Genomic DNA, 14,287 nt, shown 5'->3' with positions numbered 1-14,287 from the left:
TTACCGAGATAGAGACGGGTGAGGCCATGAAGGAATTTAAACACGAACATCGGAATTTTAAATTAGGGGCGTTGGGGGACCGAAAGCCAATGTACATCAGCAAGGATGAGGGTGATGGGTAAATGGGTCATGGAGCAGGATAGGATACAGTCAGCCAGGTTTTGGATAAGCTGAAGTATATGGATGATGGAGGGCGGGTGATCAGCCAGGATAGCACTGGAATAGTCAAGTTTGGGGGTGGCAAAGGCACAGCTGAGGGTTTCATCATCAGATGGGCTGAGGTGGGGCAGAGGTAGGCGTTATTAGAGATGGAAGTAGGCGTCTTTGTGATGGAGAATATTGGGGTCAGGAGTTCAGCTCAGGGTCCAGTAGGATGCCAGAGTTGTGAACAGTCTGGTTTAACCCAAGACGGCGGCAATATTATGGAATTTGCGGTGGGGGCCAAAGTCAAAGTCTTTTTAATTGAATACTGCAGTCTGCCAGATCAGAGCGGGAAAGGAGTGGGTAAGTCCCCCACTCCATTATAACTGCCCGCCTTTCCTGGTTTCCACCAGGCGGGGGGGGGGGTTGGTTTAAGATCCACCCCATGTCTCAGGTATGCACAAGGAAAGTTCGCTACACAGTCACGGTCCTGGAGAGTAGACACGTTTTAAAAGCTTAGCTGAGTTAACATTACCAAGGTCAGGCACCAGAAGAGACGAGGTAGAAAGATGTATCGTTGTAAGACAGAGGATCAAAGAACAATAAGAACAAAGAGAAGGGTTATTTTTCCTCTCTCTGTCAGAGAAAATGAACAAAGAGAGAGAAATGTGACAGAAAGCATGAGTAAAGGGCAAGATGAGACAAAGAGAAAAAATACAGAGAGAAGAGAGATGATGAGATACAAAAGAAAAAATAGAAACAGAAATTGAAGGGTAATTACAATGAATTAGTGTTCAAACATTGTGCGCCACAGACTGGTAGGACATGGGTTTACGCCAGTGGATATCTGCATGGTGAAGTCCTGATCTCGACTGTACTGTCAGGGAAACAGCAAGCAGAGAAGAGAATAATATGCTCATATCTCAGTATGCTGAAAAGGATATACTACAGCACCCAATTATGAACAAAATATGCACTTGTGTTTTAGCTTCAAGTCTAAGTCAAGAACATGTAAACATCGGAATTCAGCTGTTCTCTGATGAAGAGGTGATGCTTTGTTTCTGTACGTGTCCTTGTAGTGTAGTCAAACTTAGATTTAATCATTAAGTATTTTCGGTAAGGAGTGATATCAAACGCAGTGCTCAACAAACTACATAGCAGAATGGTGCTGTGGCGTTCACGTCTACGATTTGCCGCATAGTAAGTTAATGGTCTCAGCCAACGAGAGTAGCAACTTCCTAGAGGGAGAGAGCAAAATTGGAGCCACTCAGACCTACAACCTGTTAATAAGCAACTTGAATACACACATCTGTACAGTCTAGCATTTCAGACCACACTCTTCACACGTTAAACTTCAAAATGTCACATTTTTATTACAGATGCACATTTAAAGCCAGGCATTCTATTTTTTCTAAACTCGATAACCTGGCCTCTCCCCAAAGGCAGGGACCAGGACTTATAAGTAGCTGCTAATCTACAGAAACTTTCCCAGTAACTGCCTCTATTTACCTATTTAAACCACTTCCCCACGTGAAATACCCGAGCACCAGTCTAAAACAATAGGCCAGATTAAACACAACTCCATCTTAGCAACTAAGTATCACACACATGTGCGAGACCCTGGAATGCGAATGAAGAACACCACGAGAGATCAACCACATAGAATATAATCCCCATGTTTTCCCCAACAATTCAGAAATTCCATGGATAAGGGAGAAGAGAGCTCTCACCTCATCAAAGACTTTGGATACAATGTGCTTGTCCAAGATTGGGACATACTTTGCGGTTTGAGAAACAGCAGTAGGCGCAAGTGCATCCATTATGGTGAGTCTCTTAGCAATTAAGCTATTTGTCTTCAGCCAGTGAGCTGAAGAAATATCCAGAGAGCTGTAAATATATCAATAAAGAATGCTTCATGAGATTAAAACCACAAAGAGAGGGCTAGGCACTCAAAAATACTCAATACTCAAATACTCCAAATCTCTTATGAAAATAGTTTTAGAACCACTCTAGTATAATAAATTAGCTCAGGTAGAGTATAGTTAAATAATTCTTTACTAAAATGTCCCTGTATTTGCTAACAACTTGTTCTTCTCTTAGTAGGAATGGTTAATTGCCAAAGTGATATGATCTATAGAGAAATGCAACAAGGAGTTCACTGTGCATTCACACAGAAATCACAGAAACCCCACAGTGCAGATAGAGGCCATTTTCGGCCCATCGAGCCTGCACCGACACATATCCCACCCGATCCCCGTAACCCCTACACCAACACATATCCCACCCTATCCCCGTAACCCCACGTATTTAATCCCCCCTAACACTAAGGGTCAATTTATCATAGCCAATCAACCTAACCCGCACATCTTTGGACTGTGGGAGGAAACCGGAGCGCCCGGAGAAAACCCACGCAAACACGGGGAGAATGTGCAAACTCCACACAGACAGTCACCCAAGGCCAGATTCGAACCCGGGTCCCTGGCGCTGTGAGGCAACAGTGCTAACCACTATGCCACCGTGCTGCATTTTCAGGAGACTAGAAAATGTCGGCTTATCTATGGCCTCGCCACCCCCAGCAGCCCCATCTCTGTAATCTCCACCATTCTCGCCAAGGTGTATGAGCCACTGCCATAATATTCCCCGAGTCCTGCACCACTGGTCCCCTGCCCTTGTAACTGAAAAAGAGCAACTACAAACAGAATGTCAGCTGGCTGAGATTGTGGAGGAAAGTTTAGAATTGGAATTTTAATTAAAAAACAGAAGTTGAAATAAAAGCAGTGCTGAAGCAGTTTGGTTTGCAAAACAAGTAAAAATGACCAGAGGGAAAAGCTGCAGCCGGACTTTAAAATAAAAGATTGGGGTTAATTTTGACTTAGGGCGATAGTGTAAAACAGGCAATATCGGATCAGCCGCCTGTTATATATCTCTCCTGATTTTCATTTCCACAGAAGTCAATGAATAGGGGGAGAGATGTACAATGGGTGGCTGATCCAATATCACCCGTTTTACACTATCGCCCAAAGTCAAAATGACCCCCAATGTGTTCACTCCAGAAGGTAACCAGATTAAGGGAACAGTACTCCTCACAGGGTTTGTTGCCATACCAGGTACACAAGCTTTCCATTGAGTTGGGACAGGTATAAAAAGCAACGAGCAAGGGTAGTGATTCCCTGGGGAAGGAATAGGTTGGGCACTTAACAGAAGGGAAACGCTAAGGGACATTTTCAGGAGACTAGAAAATGTCGGCTTATCTATGAATCCATGGCCTCGCCACCCCCAGCACCCCCATCTCTGTAATCTCCTCCAGTGCCAAAAACCTCCGAGATATCTGCGCTCCTCTAATTCTGGCCTCTTGAGCTTCCCCGATTATAATCGCTCAACCATTGGCGGCCGTGCCTTCAGCTGTCAAGGCCCTAAGCGCTGGAATTCCCTCCCTAAACTTCTATGCCTCTCAACCTCTCTTTCCTCCTTGAAGACGCTCCTTAAAACCTGACCAGCTGCCCTAATATCCCCTCATGTGGCTCTGTGTTAAATTTTGTCTTATAATACTCCTGTGAAGCGCCTTGGGATGTTTTACTACGTTAAAGGCGCTATATAAATACAAGTTGTTGTTGTTGACTCAGAATCTGAGAAGAGGTGGGAATGGAAGAATGGAAGTAACTTGCTTGAACTGGTTGGGGAAAGTTGGGATATTTCCCTTTCGTACTTTTAAGTTCCACTGCTCCAAGAGTGCACTAATTTGTTAATTGTGTATTGTAAACAACTGCTGTACTGTCCTTTTTATCTCAGATGCTGACTGGTCCACTATACATTTCAAATATTTTCTATTTTTATTACTGCATTCAAAACATTTATGATATATGCTCCTGAAGAATTGCCACATTTATCCTGCATGCTGTATAATCCTGCTCGAGTTTCGCTCTCACCCAAGTCTGGATTTTCAAAAATTAATTCTCAGGATGTGGGCATCACTGCCATGGCCAACATTTATTGCTCATCCCCCAACGTGGTTTGATACAACTGAGTGGCTTGCCAGGCCACTTCAAAGTGTCAGCTGTGGCTCAGTTGGTAGCACCCTCGCCTCTGAGTCAGAAAGTCGTGGGTTCAAGTCCCACTCCATGGAACTTGAGCACAAAAATCTAGGGTGACACTCCAGTGCAGTGCTGAGGGAGTGCAGTGCTGTCTTTCAGATCAGATGAGATGTGATGTTAAACTGAGGTCCTGTCTACTTTCTCAAGTGGATGTAAAAGATCCCATGGCACTACTGTATTTCAAAGAAGAGCAGGAGAGTTGTCCCTGGTGTCCTGCCCAATATTTATCCCTCAACCAACATAACAAAAACAGATTATCTGGTCATTAGCACATTGCTGTTTGTGGGAGCTTGCTGTGTGCAAACTGGCTGCTGCGTTTCCCACATTACAACAGTGACTCCACTTCAAAAATACTTCATTGGCTGTAAAGCGCTTTGGGACTTCTGGTGGTCATGAAAGGAGCTATATAAATGCAAGTTTTTCTTTAAATTACAACCATTTTGGTGGGGGACTGAAGTCACATTTAAAAAAAATACTGAATTCAAATTCACAAATTGCCAAGACAGCATTTGAAGGCACGTTCTCTGGATTATTAGTCCAGGCCTCTGAATTACTGGCCCAGTAACATAACCACAACATTAGCACCCCCTCCCCCCACCCCTGATGGAGGACGTTGTCTAATGCTGAAATAAAGGCAATGCAATGTTTCCTCACTGACAGATGGACCCCATAGTACATTTGGTGGCAGCAAAAAGATATAATTTAAGTGTCCTGTTACCTGATATAGTGATACACATGATATTATTATTACGATAGTCAAATATTATTGACATTAAAAGAACTTGTGCCATGAATAATAAAAGCCAAAAGAATGATTCCAGAGCAGCTTTTTTGGCAAATAGATATTATTTTCCACTTACTTTTTAGCCGGTCCTCTTGCCTGTTTTGGTGAAGGTTTGCTTTCCGGCAAACTAAGGCCTGTAAAGAAAAGCATGGAAGGTTTTAAAGTGTGAAGAAAAAGGCAGCACTTTTCATGGTGATTTTCACTAATCCGTTCGGCAAAAACTGGACCTCGAATGACCAACCTTCAGTTTCCTTCCACCTTTGGTTCTCTGGTTTGTTTTGGCACAAGAGGCACTCACTGAGCTTCAGGAGGAATACATTCTATTCCAACAGTTTTCCTTTCAATGGGAAACCAAGGGTTGGGACCAAAGAACACAGTGCAGGGTAGCAGTCAGATGAAAAGAAGAGAAGCCACGGAAATGAGGAGGAATTTCTTCTCTCAGAGGGTCGTGAATCTTTGGAATTCTCTTCGCCAGAGAGCTGTGGAGGCTGGGTCATTGAATATATTTAAGGTGGAGATAGACAGATTTTTGAAAGGTAAGGGAGTCCAGGGTTATGGGGAGCGGACAGGGAAGTGGAGTTGAGGCCAAGATCAGATCAGCCATGATCTTATTGAATGGCGGAGCAGGCTCGAGGGGCCAAATGACCGACTCCTGCTCCTACGTCTTATGTTCTTATGTTCTTATAAGTCAAAGAGTAGTGATTAGATACGCATGGAGTCCATTTTGAGGGCCTTCACCTGGTGTTAACGGGGCGGTAACAGCCTCAAAATGAGGTTGGTATCTTTGCCACCTCGTTAACACCAGCGACGCGGCCCCATTTTAAAACTGCATCGCCAAAACAGCAGCTTATAAATCAGAGGAAGTTGTGATGAAACTATACAATGCGCTGGTCAGACCACAACTTGAGTACTGTGTCCAGATCCGGTTGCCAAGAAACAAAGGAGCTATTCGTGCACTGGACACAGTACAGAGAAGAGCCCCAAGGCTGATCCATTGCGGGTAATTTTCACTTTCGCTGGGCTAAAAACAAGTGAAATCGACCCGATGACCAGTTTTATACTCCTCCCAATTTTTTTTTGCCCCCAATGGGTGAATTTTACAAATGCACAATCCTGGCGCACGGCCTCGCCCACCAGGAACACCTACCTGAAATCTCAGTTTCTTAATACGTATCCTGGTGGGTGAGCATTATTTGTGCATTACACTAGATTTATACATTGAATACCCACCTTTCACTATAGCCCCAATTTGCATCTATACAGTATTTACATGCCTATGTGGCAGCTCCTCAGCTGCAGGAGTGTGCGAGTGAGATATACCAAAGGGTACTGATGTTAGCAGTGAACAGTCAATTCATTTCCATTCATTTGGAAAATCAAACTGCTTAACTTACCATTCAGAACTTTCAATTCCTTGTTATAGTTAGTTACGAACAGCTCCTTGTTTTCTGGAAGCATCCATTCATCCAGCAGATTCTCATTGATTTTAACGCCATTACTCAAACTCCTAAGTAGGCTGGACTTTGTGTGAGCTATTAACAGGAACAAACAGTTGTACTCTCATGTTAATGTGGCAAGTTCAAAATATCATTTTTGTTGTTTTATATCCAAAACAGTTCAATCATTTTTGAATTGCTCTGGTCTCGTTATAAGTAATACGTTATAGTTCTTTAAAACGGGTGTGCTATTTCTGCACAAACTATAACGCACTCCCAATACAAAGCAACAAGAATAACTCCCCACTGTGCAGTCACATCACTTCAAAAGTGGTAGTGGTATGATATCAACAATGTAATCTCACATTAAAAATTCTAAATAAATGGACATTGAATAGTTGAATAGCCTAGAAATCACAGCTGATCTTACAATAAACATCTGCTCTATTTGTGTGTTACAATGCAGTAAAATTAGGAATGCAGAGTAGAACACAGCTCCCACTTAGTTTTCACATGCTGCCAAATTGCTGTTCGGAGGAAGTGGCGTGCGGATGCCAAAGCACTGCAGACGCATCTTAGGCTTGTTAAGCTACTTATTGCTGGAATATTAGGTATTTAAATGCAAAGAACACCATAGTGCTGATTATCCATTCTGGTGTATCAGGAGTACAACTAAAGCAGAGGAAGCAGGGATCTTGGAGAGGAGTCCTGGCGTCAATATCAGCATGGCAAATCTTTTATTGTGTAGTTCATCTTGACCATGTGCCCTATTGAGTCATGGATATGCAAGAGATACAATGACACAGCTGTATTAAGGCTTGGCATGGTCACGCAGTAATTGTGAAACAGGTTGACAGGCGACACTTTGCCATGTGCCATCTATCTGGTGGGTTAGTATCACCTTGCATTTTAAGGCAATGACTTATACCACCCTTATTTGAAGGGGAAAGACAGAGTCACAGATTGGCCAAAGCATGCAACACCTTTGTGTCAAGCGCCTACAGAAGCTAAGTGCAGATATAACAAGGCTGATGCTTCGACCAGAATGATACCTAAACATACCACTGGGCTCATGAAGCAGCACGCCAGACATCCAAATCTACTAGGGGTAGCACAGCAGTATCCCCCTCCCCAGGTTCCGAATTTATTGTTTCTGTTGCACAATTTACTGTTTCTGTTCCACAACTTTGCTTTGCAATGAGGCTTCAACGTGGAAGTCAAAGAACAATCAGGCATCGACATATCTTATTTGTGACAATGGTTCTGCTGTTCCCAATGGCTTTTGGTAATAGGAGAGTCCACCTCCACTAATCCTCTGCCAATGTGAGGCATGTTCATCTCTGACAATGTGGTTGTGCGGCTACTGGTGGGTAGGCAGAGAACATCTCTGGTGCAGCTTGGACTGCCCGGCATCCCTCTGCTGGCCCTCCTCTTCCTGCAAAAAGAGCTGATAGGAGGACTCCTGCTGGGAAATCATTGGTAGCATAAATGGTGCTGATGGCAGCACAACAAGTGACATGGGCCCGGCTTTTCCGTGGCCTATGACCGGTGCGTACACGGACGTAAGTGCCCCGCAAGTTCCGGGCGACCGCATGCGATGCGCGTGCGCGAAAACCCGGAATTTGCGATCTGTCAAGAATCTTCTTGACAGGTCCTCCACATCCCCGGGAAATGGACCTTCGCTGGTGGAGAGTTGGGCTGTTTGCCCAGCAAATGCCCATGAAACTCTTACGCCCGGTAAAAGCAAGCGTAAGGCCTTCTTTTACCAGCGTAAGGGTGAAAATAAATATTAAAATAACATTTTTTTAAATCATTTTAACATTCAAAAACCTGTAAAATAAGTTTGTGTTAATTTTGGCCCCTTGAAAAATGTTTAAATTTATTTTTTTTAAAGTTAAATTTTTGTTTTAACTGTTTAATTAAATTGGATTTGAATTAATTTTTTTTTACTTCAGTACTGTAAAAATGTATTTTTTGGGTGATTCCTATTATGCCTTTGGGGACTCCGTACGTAAATGCAATCCCCATAAGCATAATAGGAATCCCCCTTTTTGATTGGTTGCGCCGGCCCACCTGATCCCAGGGGCGCTTGCGAACCGTCTGCGTCCTTGGCCTACATGGGCCTCTACGCAGGCCTTACGCCTGCAGGCCCAGGAGCGCAAGTCTCCGTGGATCCAGGACCATTAGGTAGGTGCGTACTTTTATTGCGGTCGGAGGCATCCGCCCGCGGGAAGCCTCCAACCGGAAAATTCAGGCCCATGGTAAACCTGCAATGTAAACATCTGCCTTGGTCTCTTCTGTGGTATTGCAGGGGCTAAATGGCTGTTTAGTGCTTTTATTAGGTGCTGGCCCTTGTTATTGATCCTGTCACTCAGAGAAGCTAGATACCTGTAAGTTCATGAGGGAGAAAGGAATAGAAGGATATGCTGATAGGGTTAGATGAAGAGGGGTGGGAGGAGGCTCGTGTGGAGCATAAGCACCAGCATAGATCAGTTGGGCTGAATGGCCTGTTCCTATGCTGTGAATTCTATGTAATTGTATGTAATTGGGTAGCCTGCTGTTCAAGTGTTATAACATATAATCTATCACTGTTCAAGAAAACAGTAATATCCCAGGTTAAAAAGGCACTTAACGAGGCTCTAAACATTTTGAATAGGGTTCCAACGACAAATTCAGGCTAACAAACTTTGTACTGTTGGTTACATTTCAACAACAGTCAAGATTCAAAAGTTCAGATTTCTCTTAGTAATGAAAATTCTTTCAATATCATCATAATTCAGAAAGCTAGGACATTAATGCCTGGAATTATTGTCCCACGTTTCCCTGCAAAGCTAATTTCTCATTTGTTTGCAGCTTCAGGTTTGCAAACCAGAAAATCGCAGTGATGCGATTCCCTCAAGACTTCTAAAATCAGCAATCTTTTGCTTTGCTTTTTCTCTATAATTCCACACCTCCTAATATATCAAACACAAAAATGCAATTCATTTCCCAAAACTATTAGTCTTATAAGTCGCAATGGAAATGAATATGAAAATGGAATATCACCGAGTTATGGAATTATGGCTAGTTTTTCTTACCAGCGTGCAGGACTTTCTTCCTTTGGAGCTCCTTTGATTTCTTGGCAATATTCGCACTGTAGACATGGTACCTGTCCCTGTGGTTTCTGTGTGTGGCAGGAGTGCAATCCGGAGCTGATTTGGGTCTTACAAGGACCTTGGCATCTAAAGAATGTACCCGAGCTGTATTGTCACTCCAAGTTGGACGCCTGATTGGAACGTCAGCGGCGATACTGCACAAATGAAAACAGCAGTTTTTCAAATCTTTTTCCTATCTTATGTAAAATACTGTGGACGCATCATTTTGGATGTCGTTATGAACATTTAGCAACGTAATGCTGTTTACTAGCTCAACGAAAACAACGAACTGTCAGGAGAAGTATGAACCTGATCCCCAAACTAGTTCTTTTTGCAATTACTATTTACCTCAGCAACACGCCTGCAGTTTACAATCCTGTGTGAATGCTGCACAATGCTGGACTGAAGTTGCCTTAAAAATCAGTCGCTTTATGACGTGAATTCTCCAAATGTTTGTACATATTTCAAAAAAACAATTATTCAACCCATGCTATCCTGAGGATTTTCAGGTTTGATAATTCAATATCTTCAACAAAGGACATACAAAACAGGTATACAGAAAGAAAGAAGAAAGAATGTGCATTTACATAGTGCCTTTCACAACCTCAGGACATCCCAAAATGTTTTACAGTATTTTTTGATATGTAGTCATTGTTGTAATGTAGGAAACATGGCAGCCAATTTGGCACAGCAAGGTCCCACAAACAGCAATGAGATAAATGACCAGATAATCTCTCTTAGAGTTGGCTGAGGAGTAAATATTGGCCAGAACACTTCTTTGAAAAGCGGAATGAGATCTTTTATATGCACCTCATTGTCACATCGAAAAGACAGTGAGCTCGAATTTCCCAGGGCTGTGAAGGCGGGAATGGAGGCGTGTGGGGTGTTAAAAGCGTGAAATCGGGGGGCACAAACCAATCCTGCCCCCAACCCGCCTCCATGCCCATTTCCCAGGAGGCGGGTACCTGAACTGTGCTGGGAGCCGCCTCCCCGAGGCGGGAAGGGGATTAGTGCCAATTAACTGCCTGTTAACAGGTAGTTAACAGGCAGTTTTTAGCCGAATCCCTATTTTTATCCCTGAAGTGTGGGCTACCCGACGGCTCCAAACCACGCCAAGTTAGCGAGGCAGACCGTTGGGCTGAAGGACTTGGAGGGTTCGAGATGTCCGGTGCTCAGGTGAGTGATGGGTGCATGAGTGCAGAGGTAAGTGTGTTTGGTGTGTGTAAAGTGTTTAAATAAGTTTTACTTACCTTTACTTACTAATGCAGGCTTCCTTCCTTCAGGTCTCGGAAGTCCCTCATCTCACTGGCACAGAAAGCAGAATAGCCATGAGCTGTCAAAAGCTGCAGCCTCTGCTTTCTGTTCTGGAGAGATCTCTAAATCAGCCTGAGAGGAAGGAATTAACTTAGTGTACAGATTGTCAGTGTCTGACAGCTTCAAAGAGCTGTCAAACGCTGATATTTCTTCTGTCAAATGCTCTTGACAGATGAAATGTCAATCTGTGACATCACCTGTTGCCGGATGGCCCTTAATTTGCCTGCTGAGCCCGCTGGGCGGGCTCAACAAGGTCAATCAAGGGAAAATTGAGTGGGTTGGCCACAAGATGGAGGCGGGACTACAACCCCAAAAGTGGGAGTCCCGTCTCCTACTCACCTCCATTGATAAAATCCAGCCCAGTATCTCCGACAGTGCAGCACTCCCTCAGTACTGCATTGAAGTGTCAGCCTAGCTTATGTACTCAAGTCTTTGGAGTGGGTCTTGAACTCACAACCATTTTATTCGGGGGCAAGAGTGCTACCACTGAGCCACGGCTGACAGCAACTTCAATGGAGAATAAAATCAATGCGGGGTGTACAAGAGCGACCGGTCCAATATCAGCTGTTTTAAAACCCCGCTGCAGGTGGAAGTTCCACCCAATGATTTGTATCATTTTTTCAGTTCACTGATTATGATCTATATTAATGACTTGGACCTGGGTGCACAGGGTACAATTTCAAAATTTGCAAATGACACAAAACTTGGAAGTATAGTGAACAGTGAGGAGGATAGTGATAGACTTCAAAAAGACATAGGCAGGCTGGTGAAATGGGCGGACATGTGGCAGATGAAATTTAACGCAGAAAAGTGATACATTTTGGTAGAAAGAATGAGGAGAGGAAATATAAACGAAATAGTACAATCCTGAAGGGGGTGCACGAACAGAGAGACCTGGGGGTATGTGTGCACAAATCGTTGAAGGTGGCAGGGCAGGTTGAGAAAGCAGTTAAAAAGGCTTACGGGATCTTGGGCTTCCTGAATAATGGTATAGAGTACAAAAGTGTGGAAATTATGATGAAACTGTATAAAACACTGGTTCAGCCCCAACTGGAGTATTGTGTCCAATTCTGGGCACCGCACTTTAGGAAGGATGTGAAGGCCTTAGAGAGGGTGCAGAAAAGATTTACGTGAATGATTCCAGGAATGAGCGACTTCAGTTACATTGATAGACTGGAGAAGCTGGGGTTGTTCTCCTTGGAGCAGAGAAGATTGAGAGGAGATTAGATAGAGGTGTTTAAAATCATGAGGGGTCTAGACAGAGTAGATAGAGGGAAACTGTTCCCATTGGCAGAAAGGTCGAGAACCAAAGGACACAGATTTAAGGCGATTGGCAAAAGAACCAAAGGCAATGTCAGAAAAAACTTTTTTACGCAGCGAGTGGTTAAGATCTGGAATGCACTGCCTGAAAGGGTGGTGGAGGCAGACTCAATCACAGCTTTCAAAAGGGAGTTGGATAAGTACCTGAAGGAAAGAAATTTGCAGGGCTACGGGGAAAGGGCGGGGGAGTGGGTCTAGCTGAAGTGCGCTTGCAGAGAGCCGGCACGGGCTCGACAGGCCGAATGGCCTTATTCCGTGCTGTAACCATTCTATGATTCTATGATCAGTGCCCCATTTCCTTGGATGGGTTATATTCTTCCACAACCCTCTCCACATTCCTTTCCATTCATAAATACTTCAGTTTAGAAATGGAAATGGTGTAAAAATGTCTCACAACAGAGCACCAAGGATGCAGTGTGTCGGAGCATTAGTATGTGATGCCACACAGTGCTGAGTTGCAGATTCAACTCCATCCTTGCTCAGTTCTGATCTCAGCTCTTTACTATGGGGACATGCCAAGTAGAGAACACACAAATGTCATATTACTTATTGCACTTCATCACTAATGGATTTGTATATCAAGAATTCCCTCCAGTAGTTATGACATTTTAAAAGATCTTAAAACTTCCAAAAAAATGAGTGACTATTAACCTTCAATTACCTTTTATTAAAAATCTTAGACCTGCATCCATTACTTATCTACGCAATTTTACTTCCTGTTGTCAAGTTTTTCATTCTTTTCTGTCAACTTTTCACCATTGTACTTTCACATATATAATGGGCCAGAAATTCGGGTACCCACGGGTGAGTACGCCCAACGAAAGTGCCGGTTTCGTGCATGCACTGCGCATGCACGGGAAACCGGAACTTCCGTTCCCTTGAAAGAAGGGGTTCACAGGTCGAACGCGTGCGCCGGTGAGGCAGCACGTACGCCTGGAACTTCCGTTTTTTTTGCAGGTTTCTCCGGGAGGGTAAGTCTCCAGGAGCTACGCTTGTAAAAAGCAGTCGCAAGGCCTGCTTTTAACAAGGTAAGTGGTGAATTAAGTTAAATTAAAACATTTTTTCCGCAGGTTTATTATTTTTTAAAACTTTAAAGAAAGGTAAGTTTATTTTTAACCCTGTTAGAAACTAATTAATTTTTTCAAAAATTTATTGTTTAAAAGTTATTTTATAGTTATTTTAAAAATGTGATTTTTTTTTAATGTATTTGAAGTTTTAGTGATGTTTTGGGCTGAATTGTATTCATCGACTTGACAGCTCTTCCTGTCAAATTTATGTATGGGCATTCCCTGCTACCATTGGCTCTCCGTGGCCCACGTGATCCCAGGGGACACTTCGAACTAACTGCGCCCCTGGGATACGCAAGCACTGCGCGCCGGCAGTTGGAGGAGGCCCAGGATCGGAATCCCACGCGGGCCCACAGCACAACGGCCGGCGCGCTAGGTAAGTGCAGGTCGGAGGCTTGCACCCGCGGGAAGCCCCCGACCCGAATTTCTGGGCCATTGGGTTTTGGTTATGTAAACTTGTCGCGCTGTAATCATACCTCTAGCCAAGGGATAAAGCCGTGGAGCAAAATCTCTGTACTTTTTTTTCCCCCAGGTCTGACACTATTTTGCTTTTCTTCCTAAGTTTCTTCCTAAGTTCCTAAGCACAGTGGCATAGTGGTTAGCACTGTTGCCTCACAGCGCCAGGGACCCGGGTTCGAATCCGGCCTCGGGTGACTGTCTGTGTGGAGTTTGCACATTCTCCCCGTGTTTGCGTGGGTTTTCTCCGGGTGCTCCGGTTTCCTCCCACAGTCCAAAGATGTGCGGGTTAGGTTGATTGGCTATAATAAATTGACCCTTAGTGTTAGGGGGATTAAATACGTGGGGTTATGGGGATAGGGTGGGATATGTGTTGGTGTAGGGGTTACAGGGATCGGGTGGGATATGTGTCGGTGCAGGCTCGATGGGCCGAAATGACCTCTATCTGCACTGTGGGGTTTCTGTGATTCTGTGATTCTTCCTGAAGCAGGATACATTTAACCCAAGCTAAGATCACTTACTTGCTCATTAGTTTTCAGATTTT

The 14,287-nt window shown here is 43.9% G+C and overlaps 1 protein-coding gene across 1 annotated transcript in view; it reads right to left on the bottom strand.

Annotated features, from left to right (window-relative positions):
• The window catches only part of LOC147112042 (von Willebrand factor A domain-containing protein 3B-like), a 332,584-nt gene that overhangs the window by 240,489 nt on the left and 77,808 nt on the right, over positions 1 to 14,287 (bottom strand). The window contains 4 exon segments of the mRNA XM_085999537.1: positions 1,872 to 2,028; positions 5,093 to 5,150; positions 6,411 to 6,548; positions 9,530 to 9,741. Coding sequence (XP_085855663.1) covers positions 1,872 to 2,028; positions 5,093 to 5,150; positions 6,411 to 6,548; positions 9,530 to 9,741 — 565 coding nt within the window.

The sequence above is a fragment of the Somniosus microcephalus genome, chromosome 10 (genome assembly GCF_052327205.1).
Source record: "Somniosus microcephalus isolate GS21.2 chromosome 10, FLI_Smic_1.0, whole genome shotgun sequence".
Taxonomy (NCBI): Eukaryota; Metazoa; Chordata; class Chondrichthyes; order Squaliformes; family Somniosidae; genus Somniosus; species Somniosus microcephalus.
This window is presented reverse-complemented; position numbering and strand designations above follow the sequence as displayed.